Source organism: Pterocles gutturalis, unplaced genomic scaffold, assembly GCF_000699245.1.
Source record: "Pterocles gutturalis isolate BGI_N339 unplaced genomic scaffold, ASM69924v1 scaffold25432, whole genome shotgun sequence".
Taxonomy (NCBI): Eukaryota; Metazoa; Chordata; class Aves; order Pterocliformes; family Pteroclidae; genus Pterocles; species Pterocles gutturalis.
Window position 1 is genome coordinate 148,102 of NW_010116475.1, and position 19,512 is coordinate 167,613.

Here is a 19,512-nt window from a genome sequence, read left to right on the forward strand (position 1 = left end):
TCCAGCTGCAGCTTCTCCATGTTTTCCTTATGTTTTTCATGGGTCTTCTGTAAGTCTGCTAGCTTGACTTTCTCTGCTTTAAGCTCCTGTGCTGACAAAATAGACTGCTGTTGCAGTTTATTCTCCAGTTCTGCCTGAAACATAAGCATAGGAAGTTTCATTTAAAGTTACAGACAGTAAAGTAAGCTTTATCATTTCAGTAAACTTAATTTCTCCAGCAAGACAAGATTTTTTCCACTTACGAAATAGCAATTCAGCAATCTCATGTTTGTGATTTTATGGTAATATTTTGTATCTAATTTGAGAACAAAAATTAATTTATGTCAGAAGACTAAGAGAAACACATTAAGACCAAACATTAAAAATCTAAATAATGTTTCCAAGTCCTAAAGTTTCTGCAGACTGACTAAAGCACAAATATGATCACGTAGCACAGGGCAGCCAAAGCTGGAGCAACATTTAACGGTGCATGGCACACACCATCACATTCCCTAATGTTATAAGACATTTGAATTCTTTCCATTATGGTTTATGAGTTTCATACTGTCACTCAGACTAATTCTTTTAGTATAATAAGAGAAGACTTGGTTTAAAACTGCCATGGACACTCCAAAATGCTGCAGAGTTTGTTTAAACTACTCTCAGAAAACTCTACTGCTTTACAAGAAAATGGCAGCTCTTGCCTCACAGCATGCTCCTGAAGCAAAACACAATCTATCTAGTCATTTTTATCACTTCACTGAAACTCACTTCCTACAGCATCCATATTTCAGCACTAGTTCTTTCTACTTTATTATTGTTGTTGTTGTTGTTGTTGTTTCAATATCCAACAGCATTTGAAGACCTTGTTTCCACATCCTGACCTTATCATTTCCAACAACACTACAGCGAACAGCTGTTTATCACAAAGATATTGACATAAAAGCTTCAGCATTTATCAGAGAAATTTACACTAATTTTCTTAAAGGAGTAAGAGAGACCAGTCTTACCTTTTCTAAAAGGGCAGTTTTTAATTCAGCTTGCAGTGTCTCACTATGTTTTTTCTTCTGCTCAAAAGATTCCTTCAACTCTCTCAGCTTTCCCTGGAGATGTTGCTCGCTTTTTTCTTTCTCTTTCAGAAGACCCTGAATTTCCAGTACTTGCGCTCGTGCTGAATCAAGTTCTGTCGACAACTGCTTAGAAATCTATATTCAAAAATATTAGATAACTGTATATAATTTTAATTTAAATCACTCTTTGTACATGCCTATTCATACAACTCCCTATTGAACCATGTGGATGACAAATTATGTAGTGAACAGAAAAACACTAAAAACTGGTCAAAGCTATTAAAGCTGAAGATACAGCCTCAGGAAATCAGCTTGCAACAGACTGATAGAAGTTGGGGAGAATCCCTTGACTGCAGGAACCTGAAGGGCTTGCCATTTCTCTAGGCAAGGGTTCCCATTTCTCTAGGCACTTGCTGTTTTCCTCTGCCAGAGACCAGATACCAAGCTACACCTTTCTTGTGGTCCAGTACGCCCACTCTTACATCTGTATGAAGAGCTGCAGATTACTTGCAGCACTTTCCAAGTATGCCACTGTTATTTCTTGCACACAGAACGAGACCATCCCACAGTACCACTGCTGCTACTTGCTGCTTCAGAGCTAGGTGATCCAAAACTGGCAAGCAGATTTAGATTTTAAGAGCTACTATAACACATTAAAATCATCAGTTATTCCCAATTTCTTCCCCTTAGAGCAACTGCAGTCTTTTTTCACCATTCAAAATCAAGACCAGGCAACTTTTCTCCAGCCAACACTGGTCTGGGCTCTCCTGCCAACTACAGCAGATACTGAACTCATCTTCCTGAACTTGCCACAGATCACCATAGTGCTTCTGACAAATGAGACAGGAGCCAGGGGAGTAGCAGCAGGAGTCACACAGCAAATACCATCACACCTGTACATCCACAAACCCTCTTTCAGGCAGTATGAGTCCATCACAGTCCATCAAACTGTGTCCACTGATCATATCTTTTCTGATTCGTTTAAGGAACAGGTGACAGCTTGTATAAAGAAATCCATGAAAGCAGATTTGGCCTTCAGGCTGCAAGCTAGACTACATGATTTTGCAGTCTGAATGCTCATCTTTAAAAAAGAAGGACATTTGGTCCTCCTGTAGTCACGGGCAATTATAAAAGATTGCAAAAGCAACAAAATCCTTCAAGGATATCTGAAAATGTCCTGTCAACCACACAGAGAACAGACTGATTAGGCCTGAGACTTAAACAGATCTAAGGATACCTGTTAAAAACTTTTATCGTTCACAGACCATAAGTATGAAAAAAATGAGGACATCGTAATCACTAACGAAAAAACCTCAAAGGTTAAAATCACCTGCTAAGGTTTGCGGGGCACAGAAAGGTAGCAGTAAACTTGTATTTTAAAACTTCATACTGAAATCTTGGAAATTTTTATATGACCTTATTTCAGTGCCCCAGCGAGGTTACAATTTGAGAACTGCAACCTCTTTATCTCTCATCAATCCCAGCATGTCAGACTGCAAATGGATCTTTTGAACATTTTTTACTACTGTCTTCTAGATTTTTGAAACTAAGTGGACAGCTTACCCCCTCCTTTTTTTCCAGTGAGTTTTTCAGTTCATTCCTCTCTTTAGCTACAGACTCTGATTGCACTTGGAGCTGGTGTTTTACTTCTTGGCAAGATTTTTCCTAAAAAACAGAAGACAAGTAAACATTTCTGTGAGCTTCTAAGATCGGGTACCAGGTATTTTTGCAGGCTCTACAAAGCTTTGAAAAATACTGCTTTCCTTTTCAGTGAGAGCGCTTTTCTTCTCAGCGGCAGATATATTTTCAGCTAAAAACTTCTCAAAATTTTAACAGTGATAAATCTAACCTGAACACAGCTGATACACTGTACTTAACAAATGCAGCCATGTGCCAAAGAGGCTTTCCAATTACGGATAGTCTTCCTGTTTGAAGCTGCTGTCGGCAGCCTTTCTCCTTCTGCTGGAAAGCAGTAGGCTCATCAGTGCCTCAGTATCCAAAATTTCTTGATGAAGAAGTACATTTGCAGGATTTGTATAAAAATACAACCACATTTTAAGCCGAAATGCACTTAAGTCAGTGGTGAGGCTCCACATGACTACAGAATTAGAAGCAGAATCTGGACTCCTAAGTCTAAATTGGCGAGAAAATCCTTCAAGTTTTTAGGAGAAAAAAATATTTGAACAGCAGTAACTAAGTAAAGCAAACAAAAAGGCTTATCTTAAAAAGGTGAAAGAGTAAAGGAAAAACTGTTATTTTTAACTAGGAGCAGAATTTTTTTAGATCGGAATAAAAGCAGCTATGAACGGGTTCTGGAAAATGGTGACATGTAAGACAAGAAGGGAATGACAAAAATACCCATACCATGTCAGAGGCAGGGTTGTCAGAACAACTGTGTAAGAAAATTTATAAAACATGTATTGATATAGTGCTCATTCACATTACCAACATAGCAAAAGAGGGAAGAAAAAAAATGTATTTCAAGGCTAGTGAGAGTCCACTCTCGTTACCATAATAGGTTTCTCCGGTGGTCCAGCACTTGTTGCTATACCACCACTTGTGAGACGTCTCTGAAATTCAAATAGTTCTGGTACTCTGACAATACCTGAAACTACACATCTCCCCAGACGAAAGACAATGTTACCCTGCTTGCAGTATACAGCCTTCCAGCGTGTCTGGACAAGTGCACAGGAAGGTTCTATATAAAAGACTAGAAAGGAAACTAAAATGGCCTCAGAAGAAGAACATCATCTTCAATATGCACTTTAGCAAAGGTTTAAAACTGTGTTTTGTAATAATAAGACTGATATATTTTTTTAAAAAGGGGACATTTCCCATCAAATTGTTTCACCACTTCTCTATGCTGGGTTTTCTTCACCATATTAAAGGTATGCAGCAAGGAAAAAGGGGTCCTGTTGTGTGATATGACTGACATTTATCAGTGCAAACATCCAGACAAAAAATTTTAAGGTAGGACACAGGTATGAACAACTAAAAATCACTATTCGTTTTTCCTTCAGGGAATTAATTTCCACGCATTGCCATTGTATGTACACTGCTTTCAGACAGAAAGCAAAGTCGTTTCATCAGACTGTAAATACACCAAAAAAATGTCCAATGAAAGAAACTACTAACCATTTCTGCAACAGCTGCTTTTCCTTTTTGTATTTCTTTTTCTAATTCCTCCTTTCTTTTTTTGAAGGATTCAGAACTTTTTGAGAGCTTGTCTTTGGTAGCTGTAAGGTCCTTTAGTAGAGTGTCCTTCTCTAATTTCACTTGTTCCAGCTCGGATGTTGCTGCTTGCATTTTACAATCTAATTCCTTCAGTTGTTTACTTGTATATTGATTTGATTTCTCAAGGTTTTGTTTGAGGCTGGCCTTTTCTTCCTCCTGCTTTGAAATTTGCTGTTTCGCTTGTTCAAGGGCCTCAGATTTCTTCTGTAAATCCAATTTAGCACTAGACAACCTACAAATACATAGAGAAAAATAAAGGGGGGCTTTTTAAAAATTTTTCTTCACAGGTTCTTTTGTATCATTAAATGTCTCTATTGTTTAACATATTAACCATAGAACTACTTCAAAGCACACCTTTTTCATCTAGAACACGAGCATTTTGTCTCTCCAATGAAGACAGGCCAGCAACTCTAAATACTACTTTGAGATGGATTTTTCTTCCTCAAATATTATGAAAAGAAACTACCCCTTTGCTACTTACGCATAAACTGCAAATTAGTCTTTGAAAGTTACAGAGCTATGGATATTTAAAGATGGACCTCAGTACATCAAACTGTTCAGATATTTAGCTGACAACAAGCACAGTGAATAAACTGAAGTGTATTGAATCGCAGCAGTCACTGATTCACATGAGACATGGCAGATGGAGTCTGCATGGCATACAGAATGAAAGAAAACAAGTGGGATATAACTCGGTTCTCACATCAGAGGGAACACACAACTTTTTTCTATGATTTTAAGAAATAACAGGAAAAAAAAGAACAAAATTTCAACTCTAGTCCAAACCACTCTAGTTTTGTGTCTGACTCTGGAAAGTACTATAACACAGGAAATGCATACGCTTCTCTTGCTGCTTCGAGTTGTTTACTGAGTTCTGCTGTTCGGAGGTCTAATTCTGTAGATTGCTGTCGCTGCTGCTGTAAGTCCTGCAGAGTTTGTTCTTTGCTTGCTTTAGCATCAAGAATATCAGCTTCAAGTTTCTGAGACAGCAGAATAAAAAATTAGAGCCATCAGAATACAACCAACAAAATAAAAATAGCAATAAAAAGCAGAAGTCATCTAGTCTGAGGGTAGCATTTACTGTAGAAAGTTTTACTGTAGAAAGCAGTCACAATTCTCACACACCATTCATCTATTTCATTAGTTTGCTATTTATCTTTTATTATGTAGTTCCTGCAAATCTCTTGTTCAGACAGAAGTGAACTATTTTGGTAAAACATTATGAAATCATCTGCACGTTAAATGGCAAGCAGACATTTTTACTGCAAAGTAAAAGACAAAATGCAGAAATCCTTAAACTCTGCCATTCTTTATAACAAAAACACAGACACGAACTGTACAGCTATACAGCTGTAAAGAAATCCTATGCTTGCCTGGAAGAGGTTTTTCTTGTTTTCTTTTTAGCAGGTATTTGTTCGTTACATGAAGTATAAAGATCACAGGAGCCTTCAGCAAATGGACGCTACTTAGACTATTCAACACACTGGCTGTTTTACAGGCACTTCTGCTTTCATGCAGTGGCCATAAAACAAAATGGCCAAGTTTCTCCGAGAAAATTCCTGAGGGCTTTTGTTTTCTATTTTTTTTAATTTTTTTTTTAAATACCACGCATTCAACTGGAATAATCCCAAAGAATGGTGATGACACCAAGATTTTACACAGAACTGCATTCCTGTTGACAGCATCAACAACCCTGCTCAGTTTCACACTTCAGCTACCAGGAACCTCGTAAAATCTTGTGCGAGCAAGTACTGTGTTCCTCCCAAGCATTTGTGACTGTTGGTTACTTGTGAAACATTAGCAAAAGGATGAAAAATAAAAACACAAATGAAAGTGGGCAGAAAAAAAAACAGCGTGCAAAAGACAAGAGAGATGGAAGCATAAAATAATTACGCTAATAATGCAAATCTATGACTGCTTTATTTTTTAATAGCATTGGATTTAAAATTTCATACAGTGAAAACAACCTTCCTTCTCTTCTATAGTGCACATAAGCTAGGAAAAACAGCCCGCTCGCTCTTTAGCATAAAGACTGCTCATCTCCCTCAAAAAAGACAGACAACACTGCAAAAACAACTCTGCGTTGCTCCTATGATCCCTGTATCATATGATTTTATGTATCCTGAATTCTGACCACCAAGAGTGCTTAACAAATATTGAATAAAGGTTAAAGCCCAACTTCAAAAGCATTAGGACTAATTCATATCCCTAACTGAAAATATTAGTATCTGAAAACACCAAAAGGTTCTGCAAACCTTCTGCCAGAATTATGTGTACCTTAAGAGAAAAACTGATTCCAGAAATGGAATGCAAAACTCAAGATCAAGTTAGAGGAAAAACATTGATTAAAAAAAGAAAAAAATCTCGATAAAAAGCCTCTGTAGAAGCCTACTGAAAGGCTTTAGAAATAAATTAAATCAGACAGGTAGTGTTAACTTGGGCTAACCAATGTAACACATATTCCCTGCTACCACTTGTAAAGTGTACCAGGTTTAACTTGAAGGCTCTAATTTCGGGAAGCATTCATGATGTTCCTTCTCATAACACTTTCTGGGTAGCACAGAGGTTGCTAGAAACACATGTACAGGAAAATGACAGTATAGTGGCAATGTCCCAAGCCTATCTTCCTAGTGTGGTATGCTGGTATGGAAGAAGAGGAGAATAGGCTTAAAGGGTGGACTAGGAAACACTAGTGAAAACCTACAAAAGTGGTATTGATATAATCCTTCCCTCATAATTTGAGCACAGCTTTTATATCACATACTACCAAACAGCAGAGAACATCCGTTTTTGTAAGCTCCAATACTGTGTTCAATACAAACCTTGAGCTGTCCCTCTAGCTCTTCCGTTTTCTGTTCTAAATAAAGACTTTTCTCTTTGTACTCTTTAAGATTGGCTTCCAGCTGAGCACAGTATTCCTGCTTGTCATTCAGCTTAGCTGTAACCTGATCCAACTGAATGCTGACCTTATTTAACTCCTGAGGTAAAATAAAAATACGAGGGTTGTTAGTTTTTAAATAACTTCCAAAAATTACTAATGTCACATATGCTTTAAATGATCTAACAGGTTCAAATTGAAAAGGAAAATAATGTTTCTTTTTTGTTCTGAGGTGCAGGAAATTGAGAGGGGAAACACAAACACATGCACAAATTCTCTCTGTTAAACTGACAAAATTTCTTTTAAAGCCTCAACACTCCTCTCAAACTTTACAGGCTGTGGGCTAAATCTTAACAAAGGTGTTTTAAGTTATAAATAGAAGACAAATTGTGGTAATAAACGCACCAGATCCTGCTATTAGTACAACAGTAACTAGGAAGTAACACTACCAAACCTGAGGGAAAATTTGTGCAGACTTCCTGAAATCAAGCACCACCAAAGAGTCAATAGCATGGAAAAAGTCAGTTCTTCACATGCCAGAGATTATTTCAAACCTTTTGGTTCCACACAAAACAATGTGATTTCCTCAAGAGACATGAACACATCCACCTAGTAGCCACTATGATGACAGCTACATCAAAGCTCGTTGCTCTCCAACCAAGCTGGTTTATTTAATTATTAATTATTTAATAGTTGCAAAAAGAGGTCTTCTTTCTGTTTACAGCAATTAATTACGTTCCCACCCTAAAAAATGGTGCTATGTTAACATCTGCTGGATGTTTCCATGAAGACCACACCATCACTGATTCTAACAATGCAAATACTTGATCAAGCAGCCGGTGGAATGCTAGAATTAACACATATTAACACACACTAAAATATGCAATTTTAGTAACAGTCTTTTCGGGTTTTGTATCAGTTGGCACACAGATAATTATTTCCGAATACAGGCATCTGATTCTGAACGTATCTGAATCTGCAATAAGAGTTTAGAGTTTTCACTTGTACCCAGTGCATTCTACAATCCTTTCTTCATAACGTACAGGTGAGAATTGAATTACACCCCAACAGGACAGCTTATATTCTGACCCATAATCCTACAGCAAGGAGTGGATCCCTAAGTAAATTCTTTACACTGCAAAATACACCTTGTCCAGATTACACCAAAAAGAATTGAATACATATCACATGGTTAAAATACCCTAAATTATTATTTCCAAATGAATATTCAGATGTTTATTTAGTTTGTAAACAGACCATTCTTAGGTTTTTTAGTAGATTTTTAGGCAATAGAAATGTCATGTTTGTATGTTGCTTATAACCTGTTGCTTATCTTGCAGTGCATGCTGGGCAGTGTCCAGATGATTCTGAAGATCTGCTCTTTGAGCAGTTTTGGATGCTTCTGCTGAAAGTAGCAATTCAGTCTTTGCTTTTACCTGAAAGACAAGTTGTATTTCACTAAAACATCTATTTTACTGTAGCTCTTTTTTTTATATTGAATAGTAAGTTTAATAGTAAAATCAGTAGTTTTCATTAAAAAAAAGTAACAAAGATTTTCAAGGTTTAGAAAAATATCAGGACTTTAAGCCACACTGAGTTCTTACTTGGAGCTAAAAAAACAGACAAAAAAAAAAAAAACCCTACCAGTTCCACTCATCTTCTATTCTAGGAAAATATTTTTACTTACTAACAAGGAATAATGGGATAGACTTATTCACAACCATGCATAATTTGACAGCCTCACACTATGTGCACATTTGAGGGAGTTCAAAATTTTTAAAATAAAGAAGAATAAGAAATAACAAAAATATGCTTCTACATGCATACTATAATTCTCTGCTCCTATCTGCCTGTTAGAGAGCAACCTCCCTGCCTTCCGAAACACCCAGCAAACAAAATTTAGAAGGTGGGTATGAATGTTGTTGGTGCAGAGAAGCAATATTCAGGGTCACCTGCTATTGTGGTTTATTGTCTTTCTTCCTAATAGAAATTCTGCTTCTCTGAAGACTGTAAGGAAGCTCACATTGACTTAAAAAGCAGTTGCAACAGCCCATAGATTCTTCAGTTCTAGCTCTAACGTCTTGGTGAAAAAACAGCTAAGATAGCATACTGAAGCCCAGTGAAAACATCACAAAGCTACACTGGAAGGTCCTAGACCTGTTTGGAAACTGAGTAATTCAAAAGACACCACAATGTATTAATCCAACAATAGCCGTACTAGCTACTCCAAGTGTATCAAATGCTATTTATTCTTTAGAATAGCTGATAGTAATTAGCAGCTTTTAGCTTAGGCAGCACTTAATAGTAGGAAAGTCCACATTAAGTCCATACCGAGGAATTTACTTCTTTAATAAATGAAATTGACAACAAGGTGGCTCACAGTGTTTTTGTTTTGGATGAAAGTCACCAGCACAGGAAATTTCTAGGCAACAAGGTCTTAGTTACTTGACAGACTTTCACTCTGGTACAGAGAATTCAGGACTAGTAAGAGCAGGGTTTTGAATGGCTAATCATTACAAATACAACAAGAGATGCTTGAGAACAGATTTTCCAAAGTGAATTATGAACTTTGGGGGGCAGGGAGGGGTGTGGTTAATTAAAAAAAAATATAGACAAAACCAACAAAAAACCTCAACACTTGCCATCTATTGCTATTCTGAATCCACCCACATTTTCTCAATTTTATCTGCCTTATTCTAGTTCATTTGCCTGTTAGTAGAAACATGCAATTTTTCCCAAATTGCTTTGTACGTTCTCTGGAGAGAATACATAAGTCACAAGCAGGATTTATCATCACCAGACTGTACGGAGTTCCGTTACCTGTACATCAAGTTGTGAAACTTTCTCTTTACTTTCATTTAGCTGGCTAGTTAGTTCAGTGATGTTTGCTTCCAGGGAGAGCACACGGTCCTGGGCAGCTCTTAGATGTGCCTTTTGCTCCTGCACTTGCTCGTGCAAATTCTCTTGAGCTTGTTTATGACTTTCTGATTGATTCTTCAGCTTCTCTGTCAGTTGAGTTACCTGTAGTGAAAAAAAAGAGGTAATTAGAAGAGAAGGCTGGAACAGCCTGTCCAAGGAAGTCATAACTCTTTTTAATTTTAGCATGCCTTGTCATGGCTTTGGAGACTCAACACTATCACATTTCTTTTTCTGAATGATTACAGTAAAGCTGTACACAATACCACAGTTTAAACAGGTTACAAGTTAAAAATGGAAGCAAAAGAGATTTGTCAATCTGGCCTTACTGTAACAAAACCAGAATACTAAGGAGACAACACATGCAGGCTAAACTGAATTTTGGTGCTGAAAGCAGGAATTAAACCTCTTTTTAAAATAAGAAAAACAAACATGTATATGCATCAAAAAATTATTTGTAAGCACATATTACTAGCATATGTACATAGGAAACATCTAGGAATTCCTTCCCCTATGCTGACAGCAAGGAAGTCTCCAAAATATACAGCAAGATCTTTAAAGTAAGTATCAAAGAAACTGCAAAGTGCAGAAAAGATTAATGTAATATCTGATGAGATAGAAAAAAAGGAAACACGACTCAATAATGAAAATGAGAAGAAAGAAATAAGCCTCTGAGTTCTTACCTGTATTTGCAATGCATGGTTTTTCTCTTGTAGCTGGTTAAGAACTGCAGTTTCTCCTTCACCAGCTTGAATTTTTGCATATAAGTCCTCTCTTTCCTTTTCTAGCAGAGAGATGTTTTCTTTGCTTTTTTGAAGTAAAGCCTCAAGATTTTGAATTTTTTGGTCCTTATCTCCAATTTGTCGTAGTACTTGCTCCAAATCATTCTAGAAAATCGCATAATAGCTTCCTTAATTATAGGGACCTTAGAAGTTATTCCTAATGCATAAAATGTTAGATAAATTTATTAAACATTCCCTGTATATTGTGTTCTAGATTTACAAGTTAATTCATTAAACTAGTATAAATCATGCAAGTCAATTTTTACAGAGAAAACGTATTTAAAGTAACGAAATCCTGAAATACACTTTTATATGAGGATACATAACTGAGTTACCTGGGCTTCTCGTAGTTTTGCTGTAGTATTTTGCTGAAGTGTCTGCTGTTCCTGGTGCTGCTGTTTTGCCTTATCTAATTGATGTTGCAATTCTGTGGAATTTGCTGCTTTTTCCTTTAGCTGAAAAAAAACCAAACAAACAGACCAACCAAACAAAACAGACTAATGAGTGAAAAAGCACCATTCCATATACCAACAGTGCTCAATGTTCATTCTAATGCTAAAAGATTTTACTCTAAACACAAATATTTGAAAACTGGTATATTAAAAAAAAAAGTGTGTGATGGTAGTTAAAGAATCAAAATCTAACCAAAGCATTCATTACTACTAGTAGGTAGATTCTATATCACAAGTGAGAACTATAAAACAACTATCAGACAATATATGTATTTTATCTCTCAAAAATCTAAAACATAAGAGATTTTTAGTATGTTTTTTCCAACAGTTGTTAAGATGTAACATGACTGATAATACAGATACCTGTAAAACAACATTATTATTATTACTATTATTAGCAGTTTTAGTAGCAACTTCACTTTAGCAATCTCTCCACTTCTATACTGGTCAAGGCTTTGCAAATTAGCTACAGAAAAGCTTTCAAGCTTTGATCACGTACCACTCAGATATTTGGCCAGTCCCCATACAGGCAGCAGAAAATCAGCAACACATATAAGATGCTCATTAAAACAAATAGAAATTAATAAAACAAATTATTTCTGCCCGTCCACCCCATGTAGTTTATTAACTATCAATGACCTGCTGTGCCATGTTCACTTCTTCATGTAGGGCTTTATCTCACAAAAATATCTACACACAAAAGTCTACTCATGTGAGCTTAGGTGCATCTAAGTCTCTTTTTTTCACAAGATCCTTAGAGAAAGCTCCCAAATGGAAAATGCACATCTTTTGTTCATGCATAAAGCACCATAAACATCCATTCATCTGATAAGCATTTAGCCTTAAAAAAACCTGTCCTGCAAGCTGCATTTTGGCAGATTTTGACAATTTTACTGTAAGACTTTAACAGTGTTAGTCAATGAAATTCCCATAAGGACAAACATTATAAACCACTATAAACCACTTATAAACCATCACAACAGGAGTATACAGGCTACTATCAGAACCAGAGCAAACTAGATTCTGCATAAAAGCCCCCACCTGCTCTTCAGCACGAGAAAGTTTTAATTGCAGATCAGCCACTTGCTGTTCTTTGTCCATCAGTTTCTCACTAGACAGCTGCCTCTGTTCCTTCAGCCGTCCATGCGCTTCCCCTAGCTGGCGTTCTGTTTCTAGAAGTTTACTGTGCAACTGGGAAAAAAAAAAGAAAAAAAAAAACAACAAACACCAAGTCATCCATTTTTTCAGCCATTCTCTAGCGCTGTATTTTACACTCACTTTGGGTACTGTTTACCAGAAGTTTTCATAACCCAGAGTGAAACAACTTCCTCAAGACATGTACGCACATCATACACCACAGAAACACCAATCATATTAAGGAACAGCATCAACTGCACAAGCATGAACAAATATTCAAAAAAGTAGGTTGGAGGGACCCAGAAACATCCTCATTTATCTGCAAAAGCCCTTCAATATGAGTTACAGAGATTTAACAGAAACACAAAGATGACAATCCTTCAAAGATATAAGGATTATCATGCAAAATAGTGATGCTTAGAGCAATCACATCTTACACAGTGCACACCCTCAATCCTGCAGCCTGAAGCTCCATGCCTTTACCTGCTCCACTGGCTCCCACAATATATCGTTCTGCATTGCTAGACTAGTAAGAGTGTCATTTTTAGCTTGATCTGGTTACACGAATGGCATTCATTCTCTGCAGACAAGAGATACATCAACCCTCAATGTAGGGTACACAGTAATTTTGGTGGCTTGTACCCCAGCACCTCCCAGCAGCAGATAATAAGTATGGCAATGAGCTTGTCCAGCTGGACATAAGCCTGCCTTATTACTTTTTCAGTCATCAAAAGCAGTATTGCACCATCTTCAAAGTACAAGGATGTCCTTTTACAATTCACTGTTATAAAAAGCTCTCTCTGTAAAATCAGCTTTTCCTCTGTTTGAAACTGTCACTATAGGTCCTGGGTTACCTCCTGCCTACTTCTACATGAACATATTCAAGGATACACAAATGAACTTTCAACTAAATGCAAAACCAGAACAGATCAGGCCTTGCAGCACAGCAAGAATTTTTTACAGGTATCAGGATAAATGATGCCTGCTTCCCTATGAATTTATGTCCAAAACCCTTGAAACATTCACCTTTTAACTTCAGGTCCTCCCTTCAATATCCTTAAACCTTTCTGACGCCTTCCTCAAATCCCTGCTCACATCTAGGCAAAAGGCAGCACAAACTTGATGCTCACTGCAAGCTACCACTTGTTGACCAGCTGTCTGCCTGGTAGGACAGAAAAAGGAACAGTGGTTTCTGATAACATTAAATCTTCCTCCCAGGCACTGGGGGGTGAGGCATGAACATATAAGTCTTTCTCCTTTACCCAGCTGCCTGTTTCCACAAGAATTTTAACACTGAAGAACCTAACGCTCAGGACCTCTGGGCCATCTGTCAAAATTTGTCTGCAGTTATCAAACAATGCAAAAGTTACAGAGGATGGAGACAGGGAAACAAATGTGTCTATGCCTTGTTTTCTTAGGAAAACAAGCTAAATTATTTGTTTATATGTCCACAACCACAAACATTGGGAACGAAAAGCTGCTTGGCATGTGGCGAACATGCTGACTGCTAACTGTGATTGCACAGTTAACAGAGAGGTAGGAGGACTGGGTGAGGAAAAAAGACCATAATCTGTCCTCCAGTAATCAAGAACATTCGTCTTTTTTTACAGGAATCACGAAATTATTAACACTTCCTCCTCCCTAAAAATATGAACAAGAGTTGGAAGAAAAAAATCTAATGAAGAAAGGGTGCAACAAGATAACTATTATAACTATTCATGGCTATGTTGATACTGGGAGAGAATATTTGGAATGGGGAAAACCAGCAAACAACATTTTACAAAACTCACTTTTATTACAGGCACAGTTAAGTATTTTTGAAGGACTTTACAACTGACTAAGTAAACAGAACTATAAAATCCAAGATTAACTTAAGTTATGGAATACAAAAATCATAAAAATATATTTAGACTTTCAAAGATACAATAAAGTAGATTAAAATTTTCTCAACAACAACAATAGTATTTATTAGCAATTAACATTTCTTCAAGACTGAGGGAGTCCATCTTTTCTTGTATTAACCTCCTCCTATTGCTGTGCTGGAACCAACATTATCATTTAAGTTTCCTTCCACTGTGAAGATCATTTCCTTCATATCACCCAAATTCTGAAATACAACAAACTTAACCAGACATGCATCTGTTCAAATGAATTTTGAGAAGATAGCAAGGATGCTTTGAAAATGTGGTTTGACTAAACAACTACACATATACCTTCATAGCAGCATTCATCATGTCAACATAAGCTATTGGACTACATGCATAAAAAGATAATTCCATTAAAGTATTAAGTGAACAGAAATTTAGTATTGTCATGACAATAGCAACTGAACTCTTGTTTGGAGGGAGAGAGAGGAAGAGAATTTTTTGTTTGGCTTTAATCTTATTTTATACCACATATGTAGGGCTCTTTTTCCTCCACTATTCTTTTACAATTGTAAAACACAACCTGAGATCCAGCAGCTTGTTCAGGTTTTCTTGCTTAGACTGTCTTCCTTCCAAATGGTATCACCAGAGAATGTGCGATGCCTCCATTTATTTTCATAGGAATTAATTCAGCAATGCTTTATTCACCTTCCTCCTCCTTCATCTTCCCACCTCAAAAGTCCTTCCTGAAAACACTGTCTCAGGCTGAAGCCAGATTTCAACTCAACCTCTTGGCAGTGCTTCTGAAGCTTGCAGACATGCTGCCTAGGCAGACTGAGGCAGTTTTACTAAGTGAGGATTCCTAAGCAGATAGCTAATATAATTACCTCCCCTTCTCCTGACAGAAGACTGATGGGAGAAGGAAAGTGATTCTGGAGATGTAATACATAGATAAATGAATTTTTGCCAAGCCACAGTTATTCCAAGACAAACTATACATGCACAACTTGCAACTTAATCTGCTTCAGACTTGACAAAGGGTTGAAAATTAAGAAACACTCACTTTAAAATCATAAAGCTCTAGCAAGAGATTGAAATGAAGTAGATCATACTAACAAAAAACCAGATTATTTTTCCCATTTTAGGACTAGACATGATTCCTGATGCACAAATATTTCTCCAGTCTAACACATTACTCCTCAAGACACTAGATAAAACAAGAGTTCAACCAGCCTGAAATTCCACTATGCTCACTGTTACATGAAAGTTCTCTTTCCATAACTCATTGGACTCAGCAGAACAATACGTAAACAGTGGGGGGCCATATGCTCTGGGTGTTCTTATAGCTATCAGCAACATAAAGAGACACAAAGGAAGAAATATTAAGACTTCGCATTAGCCCTGCTTTTCACACCAAGTATTCCCTGCCGTATTCACTATTCAATTTTAAAGCAAATCAAGCATTGTTCAGTTCTAATATAAAACAAAGACTCACTTTTCTCAAACTTCCTATCCAGCAGTAAAATTACTACTAGAAGTGAAACTATTTCTGATACTCTATCTGAATTTGTTTTTCTCATAACCCGAATTCATTATAGCTTCAGCTACCTTACTTAACCAGAATAAATAACCTTGTTGACTTCTTAGGATTTGTCTGTTACCATATTTGTCACGGAAATTCAATATTCTGGGTTGCCCTCTCCTTTGACAATACTTCCCTTATTTCAGGGAATGCATCAACAAAAAAAAAGGGGAGGGGAAAAACTGTAGGATGAAAGAAGAGTTCATTTAACACACTGTAAAGGAAAAAGAGTGGACAAAAATCTTGTCTCAGGTCAGCTAAAGCCTTTTTTATTCATGTACAAAAAAAAAAGTCAAATCAGAACACGAGAAATAAGCTACAAAGTTTATGCTCATTCAACCTTAATCTTCAAAACTGAAATTATAAAGATAGTTTTAAGAGCTCCAGATAGAACAGAATTAGTAAGATGTCTCCCTTTCAGAAAAAGGGGGTTTATACTACAGATAGATAGTTATTACATTAGCCTTCACAAAATGTGGAAAGGTGGTTACAACTGCAGATCTTGCTGACTTTGATTGTGACACAGGGGCTACAACTATTCTCGTTTGTCCCTGGCAAGAGTTTGGACCTACTAAAAAGATTCAGACTAAACGACAAATAACAAAGAATTTCCGCACACTTATCACAGCTTCTTTTTGTTTGTTTTCTTTTCTTTACTTCTTTAAGGGGAAGAGGTGATTGTATCTCATTCTCTGCAGCTTAGGAAGAATGCTTTATATTTATTCAAATGCCAACTAGCTTTATATTTATTCAAATACAAGTACTGCTTAGTTACTCCCCTTCAACAATGCAAATCCATGTGCATGAAAAATATGCATACACAGTTTAAAAAACCCTAATGGGACAGTTTAAGGAACGATCCTAACAGGATGATCTAGGAAGCTTAAGGTACCTTACCTGACTGAGCTCGCTTTGAAGTTGCAGACCATGCTGCTCTTTTTCCTCCCTCTGCTGCTGGAGCTGTTTACATTCTGCCTTGAGATGCTGGTACTTTGTCTCTACTTCAGACAACTCTTCTTTAAGTTTCTGGCTTGCTTCCCCCTTCTCACCTAGCTCTGTCTGTAATCTCTGTATCGAGGCTTCAGACACAGAGAGCTTTGCCTGAAGCTGTTGGCAGTCCAGGTCTTTCTGATGAAAGCTTGCCTGCACGTTCTTCTTACTCACAGATACTTCATTGTGTTTTTCTTCTAGCTGGGTGTAGTCCTGTTCTTTCTTCAGCAGCTTCTCGGTCAGATTCTATGAAGAGAGTTACACAGCAATTCAATTCAAATTCTGCTTACAGCTTTTCAATGTATTATTCAAATTTCTTCTCAAGTTGATGCTGAGTGGTGAAGAAATGGCTCCAAAACACTACTAAAGGAAATATTTACCTCTATTTTGTATTACACAGGTTTATTCTGGAGGCCATAGAGCACAGACTCTCAACTAGAAACACAGTTATTCATATTCTCACATAAATACACATCCTTTTACTGAAAACATCACACAAACTCTATTTCTTTATCCCGAAGACTAATTTGCTTTCCCTGAACATTCAAATTCTAGGTTATTACAACAGCATTTGCTTGGGGAAAAGCTGAAATAGTGAGTTGTTAGTATACAGAAAAAGTTTTCAAGTATCACTGTCCTTCACACAATTCCCTAAGCAACAATGTGGTTTAATTCCTGTCTAATCCTGTGCAGTCATCATACTGGTCATTTTCTGAAGTATCCTAATTTTGTTCTGTCACTATACTTAGAGCATGATCTGCTATACAAATTATTGAAGACAACCTGTGAAAACTAGTAACATTTGTGAGGTTGATAAATCACAGAATGAAACACTCACAATTTAACCTTCATTCTAGATGATGAAGTTTTTACATTTTAATTTATACCATACAATTTCTTTGCATACAAATCAGCTCAAAGAGGATGGTTGCTTTGAGTTTGAAAACACTAAAAATTGAGATTCCCTAAAGGAAAGATATGAACATTGCTGAGCACCAGATTTTTCTTACCACATTAGTTTTCTTAACCACAGTAAATACTGCAGGGTCTAAGCTCATACTATCAAATTCACATGCTGAGACAAATACTGAAAAAAAAAATATTTACAGATTATTTTCAGCTATTACATAATGCCTTTTATCAAATTTCATCAGCTAATCAAACCTACAGACAGATAGAAATTAAATATCTTAATGGCTAAGATATAATTGCAGATAGCTTAGGTTTTCTCCCAAACTTAGCTGAGGCACTAACTAGAATTTCAGAGATCTCCAAGCAGGACAGAAAAGCCATGAGAACCATTTCAGTTTTCCAGGGGCACTTTTTGAAGCACAGAAATACAGTTGCAGGGAGGCCCTGGTCATCATCCAACCTGCGTAATTCATTCCATCTTCCTGAAATGTTACCAGCAGGTTCCATTTATCACAGCATCTGAATTATATCTATCTTTTAAATGCTGGCATTCTTCCTGCAGTTTCAGTGACCACTATATTCTCTAGTAACCCTTTCAATTAAAACACAGAAAAATACAGAATGCTTCTAGCATGTCAGCCTGAAAAAAATGCCAACACTGAGGTCAGTATCAAAACTTCAGATGGTTCTGCAACTTTGGAACAACACTGTTCCAAAGATAAGATAGTTAGTACTGCAATTCTAACTATGCTGGGCATCTTAAAAGCGCAATTCTGCACAGTATCCAGGCATGAAACCTGTTTTGCCAGAAGAAAAGGCTGCAAAATTATTCAAATAAGTTGAAAAGTTTTGTTCTTTACAGATTTTAACAACTGATGACTATATTGGTCATTATAAATCACATACAGACACTTCTATTTTACAATCGTGATAAAATAACCAGAAAAATCTAATTTAAAAAGTGAGGTTAGAAAACAAGCAATCTTGAAAATGACAGCTCTAGCACTCCAGCAACCCGTGTAAGACTAAACATAATTAATGCCCTAACTATCCAATTAAAAAAAAAACATACACTTTCTAAAGCATACAACTTAACCAAAAATTCTGGCTTGAAACTTAAGTCTGGCTATTGAATTCTAGCCCTAAAGTACTATATTTTGAAATGTTTCTTGAAAATAAAACAACTTGTTGCTTCATGCTGTTAGATGTATGCAGAAGTTTTTATATAGACATATACAAAATGCAGGAATAAAGTACATAAAGACCATACTGAGGTCAGGTGTCACCTTTATCCCCCTGAAGTCAGTGACAAGGTTCCCACCACTTTTAGAAAAGGTTTCACCCCAGAATGTAAAATAAAGTTGCCGTTCCCTTTTCATTAAATAGAAATGGCCAGGCAGGATCACTAACATTCCTACTGAATCGTGTTCCTGAAATACCACCACACTACAACACCTTTTTCATCATAGCTGGCTGAGTTAGAGCTAAGGTATTATTATTACTACTACTGCATAACTAGACCCACACATCACATGTAGAACTGCTATGACCTACTTTGTGAAGAGCACAGGGGACTAACTTAAATTCTGAAGTCAAGTTGGGGGTGGCAGGGAAAGTAAAAAAGAAAGAGAAATAGCTAATGTCTTGAAGCAGACTCGGACTCTGGGAAGCTTTCAGGAATGTTATGTAAAACAAAAAAGAAGCAAAGCCTCTTC

The 19,512-nt window shown here is 36.8% G+C and overlaps 1 protein-coding gene across 1 annotated transcript in view; it reads right to left on the reverse strand.

The window, feature by feature from the left end:
• The window catches only part of EEA1 (early endosome antigen 1), a gene marked incomplete at its 5' end in the record, with an annotated part of 46,661 nt that overhangs the window by 12,758 nt on the left and 14,391 nt on the right, over positions 1-19,512 (reverse strand). Inside the window, 13 exon segments of the mRNA XM_010075528.1 lie at positions 1-2; positions 4-134; positions 990-1,184; positions 2,613-2,714; positions 4,185-4,515; positions 5,124-5,263; positions 7,106-7,261; positions 8,484-8,597; positions 9,982-10,182; positions 10,761-10,964; positions 11,195-11,314; positions 12,353-12,502; positions 16,793-17,131. The exon segment at positions 1-2 is cut by the window's left edge and continues 44 nt beyond it. Of these exon segments, the coding sequence (XP_010073830.1) occupies positions 1-2; positions 4-134; positions 990-1,184; positions 2,613-2,714; positions 4,185-4,515; positions 5,124-5,263; positions 7,106-7,261; positions 8,484-8,597; positions 9,982-10,182; positions 10,761-10,964; positions 11,195-11,314; positions 12,353-12,502; positions 16,793-17,131 (2,185 nt within the window).